The 25083-nt window shown below is 39.5% G+C and overlaps 3 protein-coding genes and 1 long non-coding RNA gene across 8 annotated transcripts; 1 reads left to right on the top strand and 3 right to left on the bottom strand.

The window, feature by feature from the left end:
* The first annotated feature begins 242 nt into the window (after positions 1–242).
* Positions 243–25083, top strand: LOC141376158 (uncharacterized). Its single transcript, XR_015499662.1, has 3 exons — positions 243–652; positions 740–832; positions 21138–25083. It is a non-coding gene; the product is annotated as an uncharacterized LOC141376158 (long non-coding RNA).
* Positions 12034–14141, bottom strand: si:ch211-125e6.14. The gene is made up of 4 exons (XM_087268126.1): positions 12859–14141; positions 12642–12764; positions 12416–12527; positions 12034–12266 (listed from the first exon to the last, which is right to left on the bottom strand). The coding sequence occupies exons 1-4, from the start codon at positions 12961–12963 to the stop codon at positions 12199–12201; spliced, it is 408 nt and encodes a 135-aa protein (XP_087124252.1). The 5' UTR covers positions 12964–14141; the 3' UTR covers positions 12034–12198.
* Positions 14191–15515, bottom strand: si:ch211-125e6.13. Of its 4 annotated transcripts, none has more exons than XM_087266828.1 (7): positions 15466–15515; positions 15315–15377; positions 15150–15214; positions 14902–15017; positions 14687–14806; positions 14458–14566; positions 14191–14375 (listed from the first exon to the last, which is right to left on the bottom strand). In XM_087266828.1, exons 3-7 carry the CDS (start codon positions 15208–15210, stop codon positions 14296–14298), a joined length of 486 nt encoding a protein of 161 aa, XP_087122954.1. In that variant the 5' UTR covers positions 15211–15214; positions 15315–15377; positions 15466–15515; the 3' UTR covers positions 14191–14295. The 4 variants fall into 4 exon arrangements, with proteins under 4 accessions (XP_087122954.1, XP_087122955.1, XP_087122953.1 ...); XM_087266829.1 differs by having other exon boundaries at positions 14902–14987; XM_087266827.1 differs by having other exon boundaries at positions 15315–15403; positions 15493–15513.
* On the bottom strand, positions 17590–18906 carry si:ch211-125e6.12. Of its 2 annotated transcripts, NM_001109829.1 has the most exon segments (7): positions 17596–17769; positions 17852–17960; positions 18080–18199; positions 18295–18380; positions 18545–18612; positions 18713–18800; positions 18878–18906. In NM_001109829.1, coding segments are annotated over 5 exon segments (459 nt in total). In that variant the 5' UTR covers positions 18609–18612; positions 18713–18800; positions 18878–18906; the 3' UTR covers positions 17596–17689.

Here is a 25083-nt window from a genome sequence, read left to right as displayed (position 1 = left end):
TCTTGTCTTGACAAATGAAAGTGTAAAGCCTGCAGCTCACAACAAATGTGGAAAGTTCTTGCGTGTCATATTTAACAAACCATTTACTGCTAATTTGATGTAATTTTGCTCACATGGATAATTGAATATTAATCAGATGATGTCATTACGCTGCTATGCCGTCAGCCAATCGTTGCATTGCTGATCATGATTTCGAGGATCGATAGATCTGTCCTTCATAACACACGCAGCGATCTCAGATCAGTTTATCCAGACATTCTAATCTGATTCGTGAACTTGTTTGAAGAACCAAATTAGCGAGAGATCAGTTATCAAGATTAAAAGATCCAGGATCTGCCAAATCATCTTAGATCATTTAAGCGAAGTACGAAGAACGGACCCCAGGTCTGCATCCAGACCCCTCTCAGAATAAATGCAAACTGGATAAAGCAGAAACACTAACATAAACATAGACTGTGTTTCAAACCAAGTACTTCTCTTCTGTTGGGTATGGAAAAAGAGTAGGCTATGTTTAAATTTCCAATGTTCAAAAAAGAGTAGGCGAAAATTACTTTAATCCTCCTGAGATTTGGCTGTATGTATAATCAATTTGCCTAGATATGTGCATACTCACCTACAACATAAAGGGAGAATACAGTACGTGAAGAAAGAAGTACGTTTGAAACTTGAGTAATCATAAAAAGTGTAGGCGAGAAATGCCCGGATGCCGTGTTCTCATATGGTTACTTATATATCCCAGGAGGCCATGGGAAAGCAATCGGCATGGAGAAGAAGCAGGAGAAGAGGATACGTCATAATATGGAGGAAAAATGGAACGTGGACACTTTGAAACGTAAGTTATAGAGTGGAGGAACTATGACGACAATTTGTATGCAAAAACCCGGAAGCGAGTTACCATTTTAGCAGTTCCGATTCCCTCATCCCAAAGTCAATGGGTTTTTTGAATGGAGTTTCAGTAAAATCGCTTAAGGTTCGTGGCTAACACAAACTCAATATACTTTCACGTTTTGTTCTACGACATGAAACACAGCAGTTACAACACACTCTTCATTTTTTAAATCGGTTATGCTTCTTTAAAATGACGGTTGATATCAAGTTGCTAAATAGGACTACAGGTGGTGTCGGAGGCATTATACGTCATCGAGCTGATCTGGTCTGGAGCGTAGCTCGCTTGTGTTGGGCATTTGGATTTGTCTGTGTATTTGTCATGAATTTTATTTTAAAGTTTGTTCTGTTTTTCTAATTGGGAATTCATATTGTTTGTAGACAATGCCTTCACTTGTAAAGGCTGTCGAGACAGACTAATTTGTTGATCATTAAATTTAACGATATTATGAAGATACTGCTTAACAGTGCAGCCTGTCTCTTTCCTTCTTTCAGTAATGCAAACGTGTGAAGAAATGTGTAAAAATACATGCATATTAACTGTCATTTTAACGTGATCAAGTGAGTTTCCGTCGTATTTTTCTTCATCTAAACACATTTAATTCTGTCATAACTGCAATATTTACACTCCTCCTTAAAAGGTATAGCATATGTGACTGTATGGGCAGCTTTTTGCTGAACTTTGTGACAAAAAACAAGTTTTGAATGTTCTGTGTCCATGATGGAACTTGGAGGCATTTAAAAGACTTGTTCCTCACACATTCCTGTCATCTGTTAAGGTAAGCTGGTTGTATGCACGCGAGCGATACACTTATTGAAATGTCTTGTGATAATACTATGTGTAGGCATATTTATACATTAGAACAACAGCAAAGCAAAACAGCTGTATTTCCTACGTAAAAACAATTAAAAAAGATTGTAGGTCTATGTGTTTTTGCGTATTTATTTGTTTACAATATATAGTGTGCATTATAATATAATAAACTGAGAGATTAACTCTTTGTCATCGACATTTATTCTAAACATAAGCATCAAAAGTTATCTGTAGGAGTGTGGTGCTGACGCCACATGCGAGCGCCCCAAGGGCACTGTAGTCCGTTTATAGCCTAATGTTAGATTTTCAGTTCTTGCGTTTGCATTTAAGATCCAAAAGTGCTCAAAGTTGTATTTTCGTGAGAGGATTAAATGTGTAAGTGTTATGAACAGTGTTTGAACACAGAGCTTATTATTTGCAATCTTCGAAAAGCCTATGGAAGAATCTGAGAGCGCTAGCATTTACAGCAAGAGAATGACATGCTGTACAGAGTTTGTTGTTGTCTTAGAAATAAGTTATATTGATTACATATTATATTTATTATTTACATAACGCTTTCATCGTAATACAACAGCTTGTCACCCAGTGATAAGCACAGTAATTCAGCATAATTAACGTTATATTGAGTGGCGTTCATCTGACAGGTCCATTTGCAATAGCACTCTCCCAATGGATATTGAATAAGACAAAATGACCAAGCATCCAGCCCCAAAATACAATCTCATTAAAACTCCAAATGATTTTACAAGAGAGAAATTAAAGGTCTGCAAGTCTATGGATGCCTACAATGTTGTTCTGTGTAGTCATGTGCAAGAAATAATGATCCATGATGACCAGATTTAACACTATGTAAAGCTAAAAACCAATATTCTGCCTAGCCAAAGACAAAGAGAGCAGACGGAGCTGTACAAGGATTAGCAATCATCAACAAGCAAAACAACTGCATTCTGACAGTGAACTGCACCTGTACAGCAGGGTATGTGAACTTACACATAGAGGTTGGTTTTATGTTCACACATTCGGACTTTCTCCTTAATAATATAATTTCATAAAAGCATTATTTGCAAACTCTAAATAGCGAAATCATATTAGCAGCCAATGACTATCAATGTACAACATTGTTCACAGTCAAATAAACAGTGTTAATGTTGTTTTCAAGTCACATTTGCAGGTTATTTCAGACCGAATATTCAAAGTGCCGTGGTAAACAATATAGGGAGTGTGTCACAAGTTGTCACTGAATGAATGTGTGAATATAAAACGCTAGGTTACTTGCGTAACCCCGGTTCTCTGAGAACAGAGCGAGGTATCTCACTATGGGAAACGCCTCAGGCGTGACAGACTGTGGAAGCACCAATTACACCACGTCCGTCTGAGGACGGACAAATCACAGCTCGCGATTAGGAGCCCACCCTCTACTTTATAATCCGCTGTGATTCCCCGAATCGGCATTCGAAGCATGCTCTTCTTGAGTGTAATGCATGAAGGGAAGTCTGGTGAGATACCTCGCTCTGTTCTCAGAGAACCGGGGTTACGCAAGTAACCTAGCGTTCTCTTTCAAACATTCGCTCGGTGTCTCACTATGGGAATGATATATACCACTCCCGTAACGCATGCTTTCCGAAGCCCCCGGACAGAATCGGTAGAAAGACAACCTTTCAAGCTTATAAGGGACACACATTAAGAATCGCGTGAGCCAATGAAGGCGCGGTGACGTCAAGGCGGTAAAACCTGAGAAATGTATGCGTGGAAGACCAACTTGCCGCTTTACAAATATCTCTTACCGAAATCCCTCTGAACAAAGCCCATGAGGTACCGATACCTCTTGAAGAATGAGCTCTTAAACCCTCTGGGGAACGAAGACCCCTAGATGTATAGGCCAGTTCGATCGCCTCCACTATCCAGTGCGAGAGCCGTTGAGATGAAACAGCCTCACCCTTACGGCGAGTGACCCATGACACAAATAACTGATCGCTTCTCCTAAACGATCGAGTCCTGTTCACGTAGAGGCGTAACGCCCGTAAGGGACACAAAGTGTGTAACTTTCTCTCCTCCGCTGACAAATGCGGAGGGGGATGAAAGGCATGCAACTCAATAGCAGAACAGTTATAAGCCGAATCACTGACCTTGGGAACGAATGCCGGGTTTGGTAGCAGTGTAACCCTGTCATCATCCCGGATAAAGTCCATGCACACTTGATGCACCGACAAAGCATGCAGCTCGCTCACTCGCTTAGCTGAGACTAGAGCGAGTAGTAAGGCCGTCTTCAGTGATATGAGCTTAATAGGAATATCCTCCAGAGATTCGAATGGGGCCCGAGTTAAAGCGTCCAGAACGAGAGACAGATCCCATGACGGGACCAGCCGTTTCACCGCTGGTCTCACGCGCTTCACTCCTTTCATAAAACGACATATAAGGGGGTGCCGTACAACTGAAACCCCTTCGAACCCTACATGGCAAGCGGAAATAGCGGCCAGGTAAACTTTAATGGTAGAGAACACTCTCCCATTATCCAGTAAGCTTTGTAAAAAGCAGAGAATATCCCTCGCCGAGCACTGGAAGGGGATAAGCCCTTCACTAGTGCACCAGTCCTCAAACACACGCCATTTCAGGTCATACAGTGAGCGCGTTGAAGGAGCCCTAGCGCTCTGGATAGTGCTTATGACCTCCCGTGGAAGCCCGAGAGCATTTAGATTTAACCCTTCACGGGCCAGACCCAAAGGTTGATTTGTTCTGGGTGAGGGTGAAATATCTGTGCCCCCGCTTGTGACAGCAGGTCCCGTCGCAGCAGGAGCGGCCAGGGCTCTCCTTGCAGAACTTCGGCGATCTCTGCCAACCACACCAACGGGGGGCTATTAGAAGGAGAGACAACCCGCTTTCTCTTACTCTGTCCAGGGTGGGAGAAATTAGACTTAACGGTGGGAATGCATACAGCAGCACGTTTGGCCACGGGTGCGCCAGCGCATCCACACCCAACGGCGCATCCTCGTCCTCGAGAGAGAAATACAGCGGACATTTTGCGTGTGCCCGCGAGGTGAAGAGATCTACGGCAGCCTTGCCGTACATCTCCCAAATTTGATTTACCACCTGCGGGTGGAGAACCCATTCTCCGTACGTCGGGTTGCCCCTCGACAGAAAATCCGCCCCCACATTTCTGACTCCCGGGACGTGCGTCGCGCGCAGTGAGCTCAAGTGAGCGGCGCGCCAGACAATCAGCTTGCGCGGTAGATTGTGCAGCTGCAACGATCGCGTTCCCCCTTGGCAGTTGATGTACGCCACCACCGTTGTGTTGTCCGTCCTGACTAAAACATGAAAACCCTTCAAGAATGGAAGAAAATGTTTTAAAGCCAGAAAAACTGCCATCAGCTTCAGCATGTTTATGTGAAGCTCGCGCAGTCGGTGTGTCCAACGACGTTTACCGATCTGCCCTGAAATACGGCTCCCCATCCCGTTAGGGATGCGTCCGTAGTGACGACTTTTCTCAGAGACACACTCCCCAGCGGAGCCCCTGATCGGAATATGCAGGGGTTTTTCCAGTGGTGGAGAGCCATCACACACTCCGTGGATATCCGTACCTTGCGCGCAAGGTGCCTGAGCGGGCACAGGTGCTTTGCGGTAATCCAACGCTGAAAATCTCTCATCTTTAATAACCCCAGTGGGATCACAGACAGAGATGAAGCCATCATGCCCATCAGACAGAGACAGGTTCTGAACGAGACCAGGTTTCCTTTGCGAAAATGGGTCAGGCATAGACCGAACGCCGTAATCCTTCTCTCCGAAAGCATGGCGGGGTAAGTTACCGAGTCTAGGCGCAGGCCCAGATACTCTATCTCCTGGGACGGAATCAGCTGGCTTTTGGCGTTGTTGATTCTGAATCCCAGCCTTGTGAGATGAGACAAAAGAGTCTCTCCATCCCGCTCCGCGCGCTCGAGTGTGCGAGCGCATATCAGATAATCGTCCAGATAAGAGGATATGCGCAGACCCTTGTGTCTCAGCGGAGACAGCGCTGCTTCCATGCATCTGCTGAACACCCACGTAGCTAGACTGAGCCCGAATGGAAGAGTAACAAATTCGAACACTTCGTTCTGAAAAGAAAACCTGAGATATTTCCTGTGTGCTGGATAGATGCTTATATGAAAGTAAGCATCCTTGAGATCGATCGAGGCGAACCAATCGCCCCGGCGGATCGAACGAGTGAGAGCTCCTACTGTGAGCATCTTGAATTTGTACTTCCTTAAGTGCTTGTTTAAAGCACGCAGGTCCAGTATTGGGCGCAGACTCCCATCTTTCTTTGGGATTAGAAAGTAACGTGAGTAAAAACCCGTCTGAGTTTCCTCCACTGGAACTCGTCTTATAGCTCCCTTCTCCATGAGGGAGGATATCTCTGCCTCCAGCACCTGAGCCAAATCCTCGTTTGCCACAGATGCTATAACCCCATTGAAAGGAGGGGTTTTTTCCAGCACCCCTGGTTACAGTTGCGAGGACCCACGGGTGCAGAGAACACTCTATCCAGGCCTCCGGGTGAAGAGACAGAGGCTGCTGCCAAACCGGCCCCACTGGTGGAATCTCTGGCGCCCTCTTGTGGCCAGAGAGAAATTTGGCCAGGAACGGTTTGGCTCGGAGACTGGCCCGTTTCTCGGCTTTGAGCTTTCGCTTTTCTCTGTGTTTTTATTTTGTTTTTGGCTTTCTGCGCCCTCGGCATTGAGCCTGGATGCGACAGGGGATTTTTTATTTGCCATGAACACAGGGAATGAAGTGCTTTGTGACAAGACACTTGCGAACGTGTGCCTGAACTCGGCAGACCGCATGGTGGCCGAATGCTCCGCACATGAACTTGTGGAACTGCCGTCGGCAATCCAGGGAACATTGTGTGTTGAGGGGAAGCTGAACTGGCCTGAACACAACTCTGAACCATTTCTCCACCCAAATTCCTCCTCCTCTGCATTTTTGCGGGTGGTGAAACAAACGCGGCGGACTGTGGAGAAGCTATGGCAGAAAACCCTAGGTGCTGCCCGTCTCTCCTCTCCAAACATGGCGTCCTAGGAGTCCCTATTTTTTTGGCGGAGGGGTTAGCGGATCTAGACTTTGCAGCCGCTGCCGCGAATGACTGCTTTCCCCATGGCTTAGCGTTTGGAGCAGCAGGGGGGCGAGCCATCTGCTCTGTGCTGTGGGGTTTAGGCGGTCTGGACGCACTAACAAATTTTCTGCCCTGCGTCGGAGGAGTGGGCCGAGTAGCAGGAACAGGAGGGCGTGATGTATTTTTACGAGGCAAGCAGAGGTCAAAAGTCTCCTCGTCCCTCTTTTTAAGGTCGCATCTCTGCCTCATCGACCCGACCGACTGACCGAATAACCCACTCGAGTCTACGGGAGCGTCGAGATAATCCAATTTTTCCCTGTCCCCGATACTGAAGAGATTTAGCCACAGCGATCGCTCACCCGCAACGGCAAGAGCCATGGTACGGCTGGAGCTTTGCACCGCCCCACGTGAGGTGTGCGGATTGAGGTCTGTAATGTTGCAGATCTCTTCCCAGACTGCCGGGTTTGGATTGCCGGCGTCCAGCTGCGTGCCCAGCTCCTCCAATAATTCAGCTTGATAGGCCGTCAGCAATGAAGTGACGTTCAAAGCCCTCACTGTTAGCGCCGAAGATTTATATATCTTCTGATACATGGAAGCAGTGAAGTGTTCCATTTTACCAGGGAGGGACGGTGTGGCCGAGGAAACAGCAGCCCACCTGTTTGGATGCAGGTGAAGAGCCACCGTCTGCTCGACCACTGGAGGGTTAGAGAGCCCTAGCCCCTCCATCTCGCTCACGTCGAGCGACGAGTAACCCTTGACGGGCACGCGGTTGGTAAAGGGTTTATCCCATGACCGCTTCATCTCCGTGATGCAATCTGGGAGAGCGGGAAGTAGTTGTTTTGCTGGGGGAGCGCGGGGAGCGAGCCTTTTCCCGTCATACACATCCCGTTTAACTCCTGGATGACCAGGAGTCACAGGCCACGCCACGCCGAGCTTGGCGGCAGCACGTTTGCAAACCTCTGTGAGGTCGCAATCTACCACGGTCGACGCCACCTCACCGCTTTTGCGCACTAGTCGGCCTGGATGCGTGGGAAGAAGGGCGGATGACATCCTCCTCCTCATCGTCCGGCTCATCTCGGAGGAGACGGGCTAGTGTCTCATCATCCTCCTCCCCTTCCATCTCATCCCCGCCCGCCAGTAGCTGCTGGTCGAACAGCGGCTCATACTCGGGGGATTCTACCTCCATGATGTCCCCCCACGAAGCAAGATCCCGCGGAGGAGAGGATTTGGCGTCATTAGCTGACGACGGAGCGGCAGAGAGAACCGGATCGTCCTTGGGAGATGCCGCCACTCGAAGCCTTCTCTCCAAAATCCTCATCGGCATTGCCTGGCAGTGCACGCAGCTTTCGGTGTTCGCCAACGAGGCCTGGGCGTGCTTCACACCCATACATGCGATGCACATCGGATGTGAATCCCGGCCCGAGATCATAAATCCGCACGCTGACGGGCAGGAGCGCGAAGAGGTCTCCTTCCCCTTCTCCACCGTGACTTTAGACATGGTGAGTCAAAATCAGAGTTAGCTCGCCTTAACGTGTTAGCTATATCAGTTGCTGCAAGTAAAAGCAGTAAAAAATACTCCGTAACGAGCAAAGAACCCACGACAGATTCAGATGACTGAGCTGCATTCGGCAACGTTAGCCTTGACGGTACGTTTGTGAACAGAGCAGCGCAGCCTGGGTGCTTAAGGAAAGTCTTCACGAGGAATAGTGCTAGAATGCCGATTCGAGGAATCACAGCGGATTATAAAGGAGAGGGTGGGCTCCTAATCGCGAGCTGTGATTTGTCCGTCCTCAGACGGACGTGGTGTAATTGGTGCTTCCACAGTCTGTCACGCCTGAGGCGTTTCCCATAGTGAGATACCGAGCGAATGTTTGAAAGAGAACCAAGTTTACCTTAATAACTTACACTTTCACATTTCTTAGCATTCAATGTCAGCAGTTTAATTAATCATATGTAACTGTTTTTGCTGAAATCATTTCTGCAATCAAAAACAAGTGATGTGTATGATTTAGCATAGCGTGAACTTACCTGATATAACATGAGAACTGCAGATTCAAGCATTTCTAATTAGGTCGTCACTTCATTCAGCTCCCTTTTAGCCAAAGACGTCTGCAGTTAGCATTAAAGCAGTGTGGTGTATGGTAAAAGATGCGTTTTCTATTTTTGGACTTTCTAATTTGGCATCCTACCGCACAAGATGACATTTTTACTATTGCAGCCTGTCTTTTATTTTGCAACCGGGGACCCGTGTGACATCAAGTGTGATGTCAAGTGTGACGTAGGTTGGTAATGGGTCTATTGGAAAGCAAAGAGACGCCCCACTGAGTTAAATTACACGTGTTGAGCTAACGTTAGTGTACAGTAAACTGTAGTTGATTATTAAAGATGATTAGTAAATGTCTGACATAGAAGTGTTGCAGATCAGCAAATGACAACATTAAACAGACACCTGAGTGAGCGACGTGTTTGTGCTGATGTATATACACTATTGTCCACACTGTTTACACTGACTAACGTTATATATAATATTGACAAACCATAATTCATTTGTTTTATCTATTCATTTGTATAGGTTATAATTAGGAATTTATTTTTATTTATTTTCTAACACAAAATGACATTAGTCTGTTAAAATTACTTCTTTATTTTGTATGATCTGAAATGTCTTTAAACTGGTGCGGTGTGCTCCTATATTTCTTAGCTAGAGTTTTGTTAGAACCATTTTTTGTAATGTTTCAAGAGTTCACATTTAGATATTGCTTGACAGCTGTAAGCAGGTTTGGAATGCTGTCCCGGGAGAGAACCCTGAGCTCGGAGATAGTTGAGCCCAGGGCTCCCGCCAGGTCCATAGAGCATGTGAGGGGAGTACGAGATCAGGTGGTTCTCGAGAGCTCCCCTTTTTGTAAAGGAGAAAAGGAGGAGAAAGGGGTGGATGGGGGGTTTCTTCGGAAAACGAAGATAAGGGAGTAATGTCTAGCTAGGCTACTTATAGTGGGTTAGGATAGATCTGATTGGCTAACTAATGAGTGTAGATAGGTGGCCAGCTGCTGTCAATTATATCATGTGCTCCTCTCGAAATTAGTTTAAAAACTTCACTTAAGGAATAAATTAGATTCATATCTTACCAAACAAGGTATTTTGATGGATTTTGGAAATGAAGCCAATGTCCACTCAATAAAATTAATAAAATACACTTATTTATAAATTTATAAAGTAAATCCAGTGAACGGGAAGGATAAAAACAATCCCAATAACAAAACCCTTTACTTTATCCTCTGTTGAGAATAAAGGGGCTAATATATATATATATACTATCGAAAAAAAATTAGCTTAAAGGGGCTAATAATTTTGTCCCAAAATGTTTTTAAAAAAATGCTTTTATTCTTGCCAAAATAAAACAAATAAGACTTTTTCCAGAAGAAAATATATTATCAGACATACTGTGAAAATGTCCTTGCTCTGTTAAACATCATTTGGGAAAGATTTAAAAAAGAAGAAAAAATTAAAATGGGGCTAATAATTCTGACTTCAACTGTATATATTTAATATAAAGAAGTCAGTTAAGCGAGCTGCTTGTCTCTATGCTCCAGCCTTTTATACAGTATTCTAGCCTTAAATACAGGCGCATCTTTAATGTTTTAAGCAATCAATGTTTGATACTTGAAGATATCTGTTAACACAAAGAAGAAATCCCTGTGAGTAAATACATAGCAAAAAGTTTCTTTTATTACACCAGCATTCAGGCAGCCTTCCATGTGTATTGTCCTCTAAGGTCATAGCACCTAGTTGGCAAAGAATATTTTCCTCTGATGATAACGCTCTCAGATTTTCGATTGTAATATTTGGTAAGAAGTGTCATCTGGACCATTTCTGCCTTTATGGTGAGCAGAAACTGACATTTCAGTAAGTTGTCCTTGACCTGTTCGAACTCAGTTGAAAGCATTTCTTATGTTTCTTCTCATTGCTTATAGTGGGTTTTGCAAGCATAAGAGTATCAGAATATCTAAGTAAAGTTTTGAGTCTTATACAACTATTGTCATTAAACCATCCAGACACTACTATACCTAACTCAGAACAAACAACCATAAATTCAAGACAATAAAAGCTTCACAAAGACACTTGTCTGGTCTTGATTTGATGACACGAAGATTATTTTCCCTGGAGTGGAGCATTTGGCAAGATCAACAGATACAAGTGGCTACTGTAAATTTAAGACCATTTTACCATCACATAGACACATTGAAAATTATTATTATTATTATTATTTCCTTTATATAGCAAGGAGATCACATTGGGACAGAACTGTTTCTTCTTCCAGTGAGACCTGGTCAAGATGGCAGACAGCACATGAAGTTTCACATAAAAATTTAAAAATATAATACCACAAAATTGTAAAATCACCATTCAGAAAAAGGTCAGATCAGATAAAAAACAATTACAAGTATCCTTTAAGATGTTGTATAGAACATGTTTAAAGGAATTTAGAGTCGGAAGTGTATCAAGATTAAACTGATTTTACAGGTCATTCCATGCCCTAGAAGCATAAAAGGAAAAAGCACGCTTGCAAGGTTCTGACAATACCCTTGGGACTGTTAAACGAATACAGGAACCAAATCTAGAGTGTTGGTTATTTATGTGAAGTGTTAGCAAATTAGAAAGATAGGATGGTAGTTCACCTAAGAGAGCCTTTAAAGTAAATAAGTACAAATATAATTTTCTCCTTTGATGTATAGATAACCAATCTAAGGAATCATACAAAATATAGTTATGTGTCTGAGTCTGCACCTGTGGCTGCATATATATAAATGATCACCAAATCAATTATAGACAAAAATGTACTCTCTACTAATTTCTTATGGGCCTTATAAGGAAAATCATTTTTGACCGGTAAAAGAAACCTATTTTTGGCCTAAACTTTTTCAATAAATAAATAAAGTGATACCAAACATGAAAGGGAAAATTATAGATCCACAAGATACACCATATTGCAAATTTAGACATTCTGTGTAGTGTCAGAGAGAGGGGGTTCATGAAGGGTGATCCTGACGGTTGAACTAGCTTATCTTCTTCACAAAGTTTGTTGTTTTATTGCTTGACAGTTCTTGTGGTCTTGCCTCAACTAATTCCTTAACAGCTCTTGGGTTCTGATAATATGGAGAGATTTAACCATCCTTACATAACACACATATGATAATCACGCTCAATTCTTATACAACAAATATATTTTGAAACATTTATAATTTAACATCACAACACACACTATTTGCTTTGCTTTTATTAATTCGGAGAGTGTTACAGAAAAAGTATTGAGAATATATTTAGGTAAAGTTTAATTTCAGAATTTCATTTTTGTAAAGATGGTGTTGGTAAAAGTAAATGGAGGACAATCAGTGTAATTGAAACAAGATGCCTGCATTCAACCTCATAGTTTTTTACCACACAAACAGCCCATTGAGGTTGAGCAGCGCTGATCGTTCCAGCAGCGGTTTGCTGTAGGATGAAAAGAAGGGAAAAAAAAATCAAATGTTAAACTTGTATCTTTTTGGACAAATGGGGTATTTCATGTTACTATATGAACATCTACAACTGTAAAAAGTTACTGAAAAAAAAAAAAAAAAAAAAACAGACTGCACTCTCACAAGTCCAGTTGATCTCCAAGCAGTTTTCTTTCCCGTTGTTGTTGTTAGGCTCTCCAGGGCACCAGTTTGTATAATTATACACAGATCCATCAGTCCACAGCCACTGTCCTTCCTAATGAGTGAAGAATGCATTTATACAGTGAATCAATCATCTTTATTAGAATGTCTACAGTATGTTTAGAGCATCACATTAAATCTTGACAAACAAATAAGTCTTTATGCCTACTTGTTCACCATCATGACCACCAATCCAGCAGCGTGTGGAATCAGGCACCAGACTCAGCAGAAAATCATTTTCCACTTTGTTTTGAATAGAAGCAAGATTCGTTCCAAGACTTTGACAGTTTATCTGAAGCAATGTTTTAAATCGTTAACACAAAAGTAAACATTGTTTGCATAATAATAAGTGATTTAAAATCTCAGTGTTGTATCAAACACATTACCTCTGCTGTGATCCAGTCAACTGACTCAGAGAAAAACTTAAAGCATCGAGAGCCAGAATTTTTCCATCCACAGGGGCATTTCTCATCTTGGCCTATACAGTACATTTACAGTTGAAGTCAGAATTATTAACCCTCCTGAATTATTAGCTCCCCAGTTTATTTCCCCCCCAATTTCTGTTCAAGTATTTTTTTTCAACACATTTCTAAATGTAATAGTTTTAATAACTCATCTCTATTAACTGATTTACTTTATCTTAGCCATGATGACAGTAAATATTATTTTGCTAGATAATTTTCAAGACACTTCTATACAGCTAAAAGTGACATTTAAAGGCTTGACTAAGTTAGTTAGGTTATCTAGGCAGGTTAGGGTAATTAGGCAAGTTATTGTATAACAATAGTTTGTTCTGTAGACTATCAAAAAAATACAGCTTAAAGGGGCCAATCATTTTCACCTTAATGTTTTTTTTTAAACTGCTTTTATTCAAGCTGAAATAAAACAAAGACTTTCTGCAGAGTAAAAAATTATTATCAGACATACTGTGAAAATGTCTTTGCTCTGTTTAACATCATTCAGGAATATTTAAAAAATAAAAAATAAAAAATTCAAAGACTAATAATTATGACTACTGCTGTATATTGTGTTATATACCCAGTTATTCTGCAAATTCAATTTTGGGGTAAAAGCAGGGTAACAGAAGCTTTTATAAAAGAAAATATCAGGTTAACTGAATTATATATTTAATTTTATAAATTTAGATAGGTCAAATATTAGTGTAAAAATATTTCTATCCAGAAACAAAAATATTTTAAAGGACAAAGAATAAACTATCCATATTTAATAATTCATTTTTAAAACAGGACATTACAGCAGCACAATCACCTGACAGTAAGAAGGTGGCTGGTTCGAACCTTGGTCAGTTGACATTTGTGTGGAGATTGCATGTTTTCCCCTTGTTCACACAAATTTTCCCCTCACAGTCCAAAGACATGTGGTTTGGGTAAGCTAATTTGTTTGTAGTGCAAGTGTGTGAATGTGTTTCCCGGTGATGGGTTGCAGCTAGAAGGACATCTGCTACATAAAACATGTGCTAGATAAGTTGGCAGTTCACACAGAACTCTTGTAAACCCAGAATAAAAGCAACCAAGCTGAAAAGAATATGAATTATGCAAGCAAAAACCAAAAAAAAAAAAAAAAAGTACACCAAGGAATATTGGACAGATTTTGATCCTGGTATCACTTCAGGTAACAGCCCCTTTGTGAGCCCCATGTGATGTTTAGCTGCAATCAAAAAAAAAAAAAAAAAAAAAAAAAAAAGCACACCAAGACTATTAAACACCAATGATTTGCTTTGATTTATTGATTCAAGCAGGTGATGAGAACAGTATCTTAATTGGCATATTTAGCCTTGTGATTGAACAAGATGAACACTTAAATTAAGAGCAATCATTTAGGTTCTTGGCACAGATATAGCCTAGTTCAACTGAACAAGGCAAGTTGTTCCAACAACGGTTTGCTAGGAGAAATAAAAATAAATAAAGTCAAGTAGGTTGGACTAAATGCTTAAGGTCATTTTATATGACATTAAGAAGTCTTACCGGTCCAGTTAATCTCCAAGCAGTGCTCCGTATTCATGTTGTTAGGCTCTCCTGAGCACCAGTTTGTATAACCAAATGGAGATCCATCAGACCAAAACCAGTTCTGTTCCTAATGAGTAAAGAGGTTTAGAGCTCTTGTACTAAAACATTGGAAACTTAATTGACAAATTGTAAATTAAAAAAAATAAAAAAAAAACCTACTCATATGACAAAGTTAATAAAATCTTACATCAACATTATAGCCACCAATAAAGAAACGTTTGGAGTTGGGTATCAGACTCAGCAGAAAATCATTTTCCACATCGTTTAGCACAGAGGCAAGATTCCCACCAAGACGTTGACAGTTTTTCTGAAGATAGACATTTTGTTTTTATAATCATTTTGAAGTTGACATATTTTGCTAAGATCATACATTTAAAATTTGTGTTGCGTCAAACACATTACCTCTGCTGTGGCCCAGTTCACTGATGTAGAGAAAAGCCTAAAGCATCGAGATCCAGACCTTCTCCATTGACGTGGGCATCTCCTTTCTTTGCATTTAAAGTAGAAATACACTGTTACTGTGACTCCCAGCAAAGTTAACGTCATTTATAACCGTTTGTATGATCACAGTAAATGCTTTACTTTTCCTTAATAAAACTACAAAAGTATAATATTTAAAAAGAATTTAAAAAAATTAACATATTGACTACCTGCTGCAATGCCCATGCAGAACAAGAAAAACAGCAGAAGACTTCTCAGCATCACCATCATGAACCTGAACATAAAACAGAAAAGTTCAGTGTCTAAATTAAGGTGCAGAGGAAAATACTTTGTAAATAAAAGTGATTCAGAAGCTCTTGGTGCTTAAAAATTACTTTGGTGTTCAGACAGAGGTCTTCAGTGAGGTTTGAGGAGTTTGTGAAACTACTCAGTCAGCCCTGCATCCAGAAATGGAGCACAAGCACTATAAAAAATTAAACAAAATAACAATAAACATGGAATAAATTATATATCACAGATACAGACATTGGGAATCCAAATAACTAGAGAAACCTGAAGTAAGGTCAGACCAGATTTAAGCTAAAGGGTGCTGAGGAACTCAAATACACTCACTGATTAACTAATACAGGTGATACAGATTGAACTAAGGATCGACACACGTGAAGGAAATTTTTGGCAGGAAACTGGGTAAAACAGAAAATGCTACAAAAAGTCCAAAACTGTGACATCTGCAGTTGAGTAAACCAATACAAAATTTCATCATTTAATTTAATACAGTTTATAAATAGGAGAATGGGGGATTTGACAAGTCTATAAAAATAAAAATCTGGTGAATAGTTTAATATTTAAAAAAAGGCATTGTGAAAAGTACAGAGACCCAGTAGTGACACTTACAAATATAGTGAAAAATAATTTTATCAATTTAATTAAAGCACATTTTAGTGTGTAAATAAATAATGCCTGGGTAACACTTTATTTTGATGGTTCATTTGAGTACTAGTAGACTGTCTGCTTAATGTGTTGATACTGCTCCTTCAACAGACATTTAACCGACTATTTGATACTTTGCAAGTACATGTCAACCTACACTAGCTCTAACTCCAACCTAACAGTCTACTTATAATCTAAAAATTACATGCATACATATTTATTCAATGTTTACAGTTCAGATGTTTTTTTTGTTTTTTTTTGTTAAGAGCACGACATTTAATGTCTTGAAACTCAAGTTTAAACCTACTTGTTCACCATCATGACCGCCATTCCAGCAATGAAGGCAGCATCTTACTGAGCAGAAAATAATTTTCCACTCTATTATGCACAAATGCACGTCATATTTGTCCATCCATAGGGACATGAGCCTTCACACAGTATATAAAGGCAATAGTAACATTCAACATTTTGACCATTTCATGTGGCTTATTTTTAGGGTTTGTGATTTTGTTGCAAATACATTTAATCATTAATAATAATAATAATAATTTTTATTATTATATAATTTAAATCATTAATCATGCAATTATTAGTCAGAATATTCAAAATATTTTGCCATTACTCTTCATAAAGCTACAAAAATGTCAAAAGGTTTCTTACTAACAAATTACTTGATGCATTCCATATGGAGAACATGAAAAGCAGCAGATTTATTAGCATTGCCAGGATGATCCTGAAAATGAATAAGCAGGAAAAGTTGGTGTATTCACAATCTGCACATGCAAAAGAGAGTATACTATATTACTTCGAGTAGATCATCTATTTAGCAGGTCACTGTCAAAACTCACCTTAGTGTTCAGATTGTTTCCTGTAGTGAAGATTTAGTGAAGTTCTTGAAAGAGCTATGCTTTTAAACTTTACTCTATGTCAAGTGAGTGAGTCAGTCTGTCTCAAGGATGATACAGGATATACCTGTCTGATTTGGGATGCAAATTAAATTTTGGGGTAAAAGCAGGGTAACAGAAGCTTTTATAATAGAAAATATCAGGTAAACTAAATAATATATATTTAATTTTAAAATTTAGATGGGTCAAATATTAGTGTAAAGATATTTTTATCCAGAAACAAAAATATTTTAAAAGACAAAGAATAAACTATCCATATTTAATAATTATATATATATATATATATATATATATATATATATATATATATATATATATATATATATATATATATATATATAAATAAACAGGACATCACAGCTGCACAATCACCTCACAGTAAGAAGGTGGCTGGTTCAAGCCTTGGTCAGTTGACAGTTGTGTGGAAATTGCATATTCTCTCCTTGTTTACATGAGTTTTCCCCCACAGTCCAAAGACATGTGGTATGGGTGAATTGGGTAAGCTAATTTGTTTGTAGTGTATGAATGAGAGAATGTATGGCTGTTTCCCAGTGACAGGTTACAGGTGGAAGGACATCCGCTGCGTAAAACGTGCTAGATAAGTTGGCAGTTCATACAGAACTGTGGTAAACCCAGAATAAAAGCAATTAAGCTGAATAGAATATGAATTTCTATGCAAAAATTAGTACACCAAGGAATTTGGGACAGATTTTGATCCTGGTATCACTTGAGGTAACAGCCCCTTTGATGATGTTTAGCTGCAATCAAAATTAAAAAAAAAAAAAAAAAAAAAAAGCACACCAAGACTATTAAACACCAATGATTTGCTTTGATTTATTGATTCAAGCAGGTGATGAGAACAGCATCTTAATTGGCATATTTAGCCTTGTGATTGAACAAGATGAACACTTAAATTAAGAGCAATCATTTAGGTTCTTGGCACAGATATAGCCTAGTTCAACTGAACAAGGCAAGTTGTTCCAACAACGGTTTGCTAGGAGAAATAAAAATAAATAAAGTCAAGTAGGTTGGACTAAATGCTTAAGGTCATTTTATATGACATTAAGAAGTCTTACCGGTCCAGTTAATCTCCAAGCAGTGCTCCGTATTCATGTTGTTAGGCTCTCCTGAGCACCAGTTTGTATAACCAAATGGAGATCCATCAGACCAAAACCAGTTCTGTTCCTAATGAGTAAAGAGGTTTAGAGCTCTTGTACTAAAACATTGGAAACTTAATTGACAAATTGTAAATTAAAAAAAAAAAAAAAAAACCTACTCATATGACAAAGTTAATAAAATCTTACATCAACATTATAGCCACCAATAAAGAAACGTTTGGAGTTGGGTATCAGACTCAGCAGAAAATCATTTTCCACATCGTTTAGCACAGAGGCAAGATTCCCACCAAGACGTTGACAATTTTTCTGAAGATAGACGTTTTGTTTTTATAATCATTGTGAAGTTGACATATTTTGCTAAGATCATACATTTAAAATTTGCGTTGCGTCAAACACATTACCTCTGCTGTGGCCCAGTTCACTGATGTAGAGAAAAGCCTAAAGCATCGAGATCCAGACCTTCTCCATTGACGTGGGCATCTCCTTTCTTTGCATTTAAAGTAGAAATACACTGTTACTGTGACTCCCAGCAAAGTTAACGTCATTTATAACCGTTTGTATGATCACAGTAAATGCTTTACTTTTCCTTAATAAAACTACAAAAGTATAATATTTAAAAAGAATTAAAAAATTTTTTAACATATTGACTACCTGCTGCAATGCCCATGCAGAACAAGAAGAAAAACAGCAGAAGACTTCTCAGCATCACCATCATGAACCTGAACATAAAACAGAAAAGTTCAGTGTCTAAATTAAGGTGCAGAGAAAGATACTTTGTATATAAAAGTGGTTCAGAAGCTCTTGGTGCCGAAAAATTACTTTGGTGTGCAGACAGAGGTCTTCAATAAAGTTTCAGAGCTTGTGAACTTGCTCAATCAGCCCTGCATTCACAAATGGAGCACAAATGCTAGATAAAAAGAACAATAAACATTTAATAAATTACATACACATTCAAACATTGAATGACTAAATAACTGTAGAAACCTGAACAAGAAGCAAGGACAGACCAGATTAAAGCTAAAGGGTGCTGAGGAACTCAAATACACTCACTGATTAACTAATACAGGTGATACAGATTGAACTAAGAATCAACACAGGTGAAGGAAATTTTTGGCAGGAATAAATGCAAACTGAGTCACACTGAACTTTTCTCCCCATAGACTTCTATTCATATGCATGCGAATGCAGCAGAACAGAAACACAAGTTTGAGCGACAAGTTTTTCATTTTGCTGCGTTGTAAAGTGCAAGCTTTGTGAACTCTGACCTGCGAAATAGCCTCATGAGATTTTGTAATACAAGACGCAATGGTGGGGAAAAATAAAAAGGTCTGTGCATTTAAGTGACAACTCTGTTATGAAACAAAACAAAACCAGAGATTCATTTGCTGCTCTTCACTTGTTTGATAACAGAGATGTGTATAGAAGCTGGTCTGGGATTAGTTCATCATACAAAGCACGTCAGTCAGTCATTGCTTTATACATGCATTCGCTGATTCAAAGGTTGCATAGGAAGGGTGATGATTGACGGGCAGAAGATTTTTGTATTTCAACGTGCTTTCATAACTAAAAATATATCAGAAATATGGGAAAACACTTATTGACACAATGATAATAAGGATAGAATGGTAGTATATTAGATAATTTCGTCAAAATGGAAGGGTTGACATGAATGAAGTGAACAGGGAGTGTTTGTGGAAAATTTTTTAAAAAGTATGTTTTCCTATCACTCTGTTTTTTTTTCTCCCACCTCGTTTTTTTTGAAACCATCATGTCCCACTCCCTTCCGGGTCTCCATAGTGTAAGACCAATCGAAGATCATAACAGTTTCACTGTTTTGAAAAGTTAAAGGTTGGTGAACTCTGACCTGCAAAATTGCATCACATGATTACTTGAGACCAATCGAAGATGAAAACATGACTTCTCTGGACAAGAATTTAAATGGACCAATCGCTTTTTACAATGTTTAAAAATCTTGTTTAATCCTACCACTTTTCGCAGCACCGGACAACAGAATTTCGCTTGCACAAACTCTAAAGCCGCCTATCCACTGTACACAACATTTGAACACAACTGTTGGATTTGAGTACGCCCCCTTGTGGCAGTCGCACAGAATTTTCAATGTATCATGCACCATGGGAGAGAAGCTTAATTCTCGTGGTGTCCAAAATAAAGTGCAAAAACAGCCTTTATTCTTTGTGCATTCACCACGATTGAATGGATGAATGAACGAATACTAGAAACTCATAGACTGCTGTTGGAGGGAATATGGAGACAACATTAAAATCATATATTTTTATTACTCAGTTATGAATAGAAATGTTTTTTAATAAAGACCTTTTTATTATTCAGAAAATAATGCAGAAATTATATTTCTCATCTCATGCGCACAGACCTATTGGGCAATACTGAAATACAGTACATCCAGTCGGCTGGACGCATACGGTTTAGTCCAGGGGTGGGCAAACTCGGTCCTGGAGGGCCAGTGTCCTGCACAGTTTAGCTCCAACCGTAATCAAACACACCTGCTTATAGATTTCTTGTGATCTTAAAGACACTGATTAGCATGTTCAGGTGTTTGACTAGAGTTGGAACAAAACTCTGCAGGGACACCGGCCCTCAAGGATCAAGTTTGCCCATCTCTGGTCTAGTCGCACGAGTTCAAATATTTTAACAAATCTGCAGCTCAATTCGAATCCAAATTTTCCACATATGGAGATGATTGGAACTCCACGCAGCTCCACTACTCTTCATTGGAAATGAATTACTTCCGGTCTGTTGCTTGTCGTTTGTCATGTGCAGATTATGCAGCTCCTAAAAACCACTCCTGTAAACTGAGCGCTTACTTTTCGCGACTGTGATTTTACTTATATTTTATCGTGACTGTGTCGTGACTTTTAATCAGAGGTGGAACTTTACTGCCTTCGCCACCAGGTATTCCTTACGCTCCGTTTAGCATCTGTTTTGCTAGCACACAGCTATGCACCTTTTTATTGCTTTTATCTTAGATTTTATTGGAGCACTTGTCATAACCTTTATTGGTCCCCTGGATTTTAATATGATCATCTATTCTACCAATGAACTGTACAATTTTTAACACACTTCGTTTCCTGATACTGATGTGCTGTCCACTCTACGCTCGCTACGACTTCTACGTCGCCCAAGATACAACCACAGGGGCTCTCGCCGGAATCTCCAAACAACGTTACACCCTGCTGGTACAACTAATGCTGGTCTGGTTTTACAGGTGTGTGGATCATCATCGTCTTCCATCACGGTGTTGTCCTGCAAATCTGGCTTGTCTCCAGAAGTCTCCAGCTGTCAAGGGAGTTCGCCTCAAGACAGTCAGGTTTGCACATTTAAACGCTTGCTCTATAAACAACAAAGCTGCCTCGATTTGTGATCTTATTGTTGACAATAAGCTTTCTTTGCCCTAGTGAGACTTAGCATCAGCCAAATGACTTTCTTAATCTAAATATGTGTACTTTACCTGGCTATAAATACCCTGAGCGGCCACCCCGGCTGGTGGAGTCTTGGCTGTTGTTTTCCGATCGGCTGTATCTGCAGTAACACTGCCCTAATTCTTCCCCACCTTTGAATGTTTGACGTTTAAAATATCTGGTCCATCCCCAGTCCTGATTTTAAATATCTATCGTTCACCCAAAATTAATATTGACTTTTTTTTACCGAATATTCTGAGTTGTTGACACTCACCAGCACCCACTGCTCTGCTATTCTTCTAACTGGTGACCTGAATTTTCATGTTGACAATATGAAGTGTGTCCATGCTTTATGTTTAATGGACATTTTAGACTGTCTAAACTTCATTCAGCATGTTTATTTTCCGATGCACAAACATGGTCACACACTGGACTTGGTCCTCAGGAGTGATTATTAATCCACTTGCAGGGGCTGAAGTTTCGATTTGTGACCATAAACTCCTCACTTTCAATCTCACTCTACCCGCCACACAGATTGTCAGAGAACACACTATTTTCTTTTGGCAACTTGGAAAAATTGACCATGATCAACTCAGGCAAATAACTGGTGGATTATCTGTTATTTCATCTGTCGATCAGTACAATCTTGTTTTCAAGTGTATATTAGATGACATTGCTTCCATGAGAAGTCATGTTGTTACATTTAAAGATCATCTCTGTGGTATACACACGATCTTCATAAATGAAAGCTGTTGGCAGGCAATTGGAGCGAAAGAACATTAAATCTGGTCTCCTGGTGCATAGACTTAAGTTTTATCAGCACCAAAATAACTATTATGATGCTCTTACAGCCGCAAAAAGGGAATGTTATTCAAGAACCATATGTAGTAATAGTTTAAATTCCAGAGTTCTATTTCGTACAGTCAACAATTTGATTAAACTCTCTTGTAACTCAGACCCCTCGCCTATTGAATGATGCAACGAGTTTCTTAAATTCTTTACAGATAAAATGAATGACATATTCAACTCTATTGCCTGTAATCATACTTCTGTCCCTGTTGAGTTGTTTCCCTCCGTTCTCAACTTTAAACACGGTTGACTTTGATTTTATTATACATCTTGTACTGTCAATGAATTTTACCACCTTTATACTCGATTAATTTCCTACGACTGTCTTGAAGCACTCTGTGTCTGTTTTTGAGCCCCACATCACTGCCATTGTTAATGCCTCCCTCAGTAGTGGGTTTGTTTCATCGGTTCTGAAGATGGCTGCTATGACTCCATTTCTTAAAAAACCTGGCAGTGACTTTTCGCTGATGTCTACTATTGTTGGCTAGTCCTTGATCATGTGGTGGTGTGCCAACTACAAAACCATCTCCAAACAAACAGTTTATTTGAGAAATTTCAGTCTGGTTTTAGACCGGGTCACAGTACTGAAACTACCTTAGTGAGAGTTTTGAAACTACCCCTCCCTGCCTCCTCCCCCGTATGAATATGCTAATGACTCTACTTTGGCAAAACCCAATAAAAAAGCAATGGCAAAAGCAAGCAAAAAGAGAAACTTTGAACAGAATGTGAATTGGAGGTGCTCCTTTCGGAGGTGGACCTGAGAAAAACGGTGGTATTTGCAAGTTTGTCCTTCGGAATAAATAAATTGGAATTGCTTAGCTGACGCGGTAAACGCAGTTGGGTCTGAACATTGCACTGTGAGTGAATTAAAAAATAATTGGTCCGATATTAAGGTGTAAAATTTTGTAGTGTCTTTAGCAGCGTGAGTAACGTAGCTCGTAAAGCGCATGGCAACATGTTTTGACACGTTAAAGCATGAACTCGGTTCCAATCCAGCATCTGATGAACTCATTCTTCTTTTTTTCCCCACTACATATCAGATTTTGCCTACTCTTCATCACAAGGAAGACAAGTAGGAATCATTAATAAGTGTGAGTATTATGTTAAGCAGATTTGAGCATCACATATTATTTGCACATTTATTGAATGGAGATATTTCTGATTCATGTTTGCAAATTCGTCTTCAGATGGTGCTTTTATAGCAATGTGCGTGCAGTCGATCGCTCCGATTAGATTGGGAAAACCGCGTTCGCGTTCATTTCATACTTAGTAAATCTAAACGTGAGCGTGAAATCTGGCGTACGCAAAGTTTTTGTGCATACGCAGCGTTGATACATGAGGCCCCAGGTGACTGATTTTGGTCCCTCTTGATCCATTTATTTACGCTATTTATTCACTTATGTGGTATTGCTTTGGCAGTAATATGCTTTTTATAGTAATAATACTACTACTAATAAATAATAATAATAAACAACAACAATATTAGTTAGTTCAGTTTTGCTATTACTAATAATAGTATCAATGAAGGTTATGCAACGATACACTGAATTTACACTGAATATATTGATTTACACCAAAATATATTGAATTTGTTTTCTTTTGCTAAAATAAATATTTATCATATTGGACTGCATCTATTTTATTATTTATTTATTTTTTCCAGTAAGCTAAAGCTGCTTGTTCTTTTCAATGAGTAGTTCTCATACATAACCCATTATTTCACTGTTTTATTTTCAGGGTATTTTGGTTATTTTATTTAATCGATAAACATTAATTCTGTTAAGTTAAGATTTTTTTCTGTTAAGAAGAATTTTTTCAACACATTTCTAAACAATCATTTTAATAACTCGTTTGTAATAACTTATTTATTTTATCTTGGCCATGATGGCAGAAAATAGTATTTGACTAGATGTTTTTCTAAACACTTCTACAGCTTAAAGTGACATTTAAAGGCTTAACTAGGTTAATTAGGTTAACTAGGGAGGTTAGGGTAATTAGGCAAGTTATTGTATAACGATGGTTTGTTCTGTAGACTATCAAAAAATATATAGCTTAATGGGGCTAATAATTCTGACCTTACAATGTTTCTTTTTTTATTATTATTCTAGCCGAAATTAAACCAATAAGACTTTCCCCAGAAGACAAAATATTATCAGACATACTGGGAAAATGTCTTTGCTCTGTTAAACATAATTCGGGAATATATATATATATAAAAAAAGAAAAATTCAAAGGCTAAAAATTCTGACTTCAACTGTATATTGTGTTATATACCATATTATTATGCATATTGATTGATTGATGATAAAATCGCAGTTTTATGTCTTTCTTTTCTTTGTCATTCTTTTATAACCTAAAGAGTGAATAGTACAGTAGGCTATAATACCTTATCAAGTTTTCCCTAGGGCAAGGCAGTGGCGCAGTAGGTAGTGCTGTCGCATCACAGCAAGAAGGTCGCTGGGTCGAACCTCGGCTCTGTTGGCGTTTCTGCATGTTCTCCCTGCCTTCGTGTGGGTTTCCTCCGGGTGCTCCGGTTTCCCCCATAGTCCAAAGACATGTGGTACAGGTGAATTGGGTAGGCTGAATTGTCCGTATTGTATGAGTGTGTGTGTGAATGTGTGTGTGGATGTTTCCCAGAGATGGGTTGTGGCTGGAGGAGCATCCGCTGCGTAAAAACTTGCTGGATAAGTTGGCGGTTCATTCAGCTGTGGCGACCCCAGATTAATAAAGGGACTAAGCTGACAAGAAAATAAATGAATGAATAAAAGTTTTCCCCTATTTTCTCACAGTTACATTTCTGCTTGCGTTAGTTATATTTTAGTTTAAATGTTTTTTTTATTTCATTAGTATGGTGCACCTTTTGGATGTTTAGTAAATGTTTTTAAAATAAAATGTATTCTTTAC

Source organism: Danio rerio, chromosome 9 (genome assembly GCF_052040795.2).
Source record: "Danio rerio strain M-AB ecotype USA chromosome 9, GRCz13ab, whole genome shotgun sequence".
Taxonomy (NCBI): domain Eukaryota; kingdom Metazoa; phylum Chordata; class Actinopteri; order Cypriniformes; family Danionidae; genus Danio; species Danio rerio.
The sequence above is the reverse complement of the archived record's forward strand: the minus strand, read 5'-3'. Positions and strand labels throughout refer to the sequence as shown.

Coding starts and splice junctions, on each gene's coding strand:
- si:ch211-125e6.12 (XM_087265786.1), bottom strand. CDS start 18,608: ATGATGGTGATGCTGAGAAGTCTTCTGCTGTTTTTCTTCTTGTTCTGC. Junction 18,381..18,544: donor CTGCATGGGCATTGCAGCAG/GTAGTCAATATG, acceptor TTAAATGCAAAG/AAAGGAGATGCCCACGTCAA. Junction 17,961..18,079: donor TTGGTGGCTATAATGTTGAT/GTAAGATTTTAT, acceptor TTTACTCATTAG/GAACAGAACTGGTTTTGGTC.
- si:ch211-125e6.13 (XM_087266828.1), bottom strand. CDS start 15,210: ATGATGGTGATGCTGAGAAGTCTTCTGCTGTTTTTCTTGTTCTGCATG. Junction 15,018..15,149: donor CTGCATGGGCATTGCAGCAG/GTAGTCAATATG, acceptor TGGGAGTCACAG/TAACAGTGTATTTCTACTTT. Junction 14,807..14,901: donor TGAACTGGGCCACAGCAGAG/GTAATGTGTTTG, acceptor GTCTATCTTCAG/AAAAACTGTCAACGTCTTGG.
- si:ch211-125e6.14 (XM_087268126.1), bottom strand. CDS start 12,963: ATGTACTGTATAGGCCAAGATGAGAAATGCCCCTGTGGATGGAAAAAT. Junction 12,765..12,858: donor TTGACTGGATCACAGCAGAG/GTAATGTGTTTG, acceptor ACATTGCTTCAG/ATAAACTGTCAAAGTCTTGG. Junction 12,528..12,641: donor GTGGTCATGATGGTGAACAA/GTAGGCATAAAG, acceptor TTCACTCATTAG/GAAGGACAGTGGCTGTGGAC.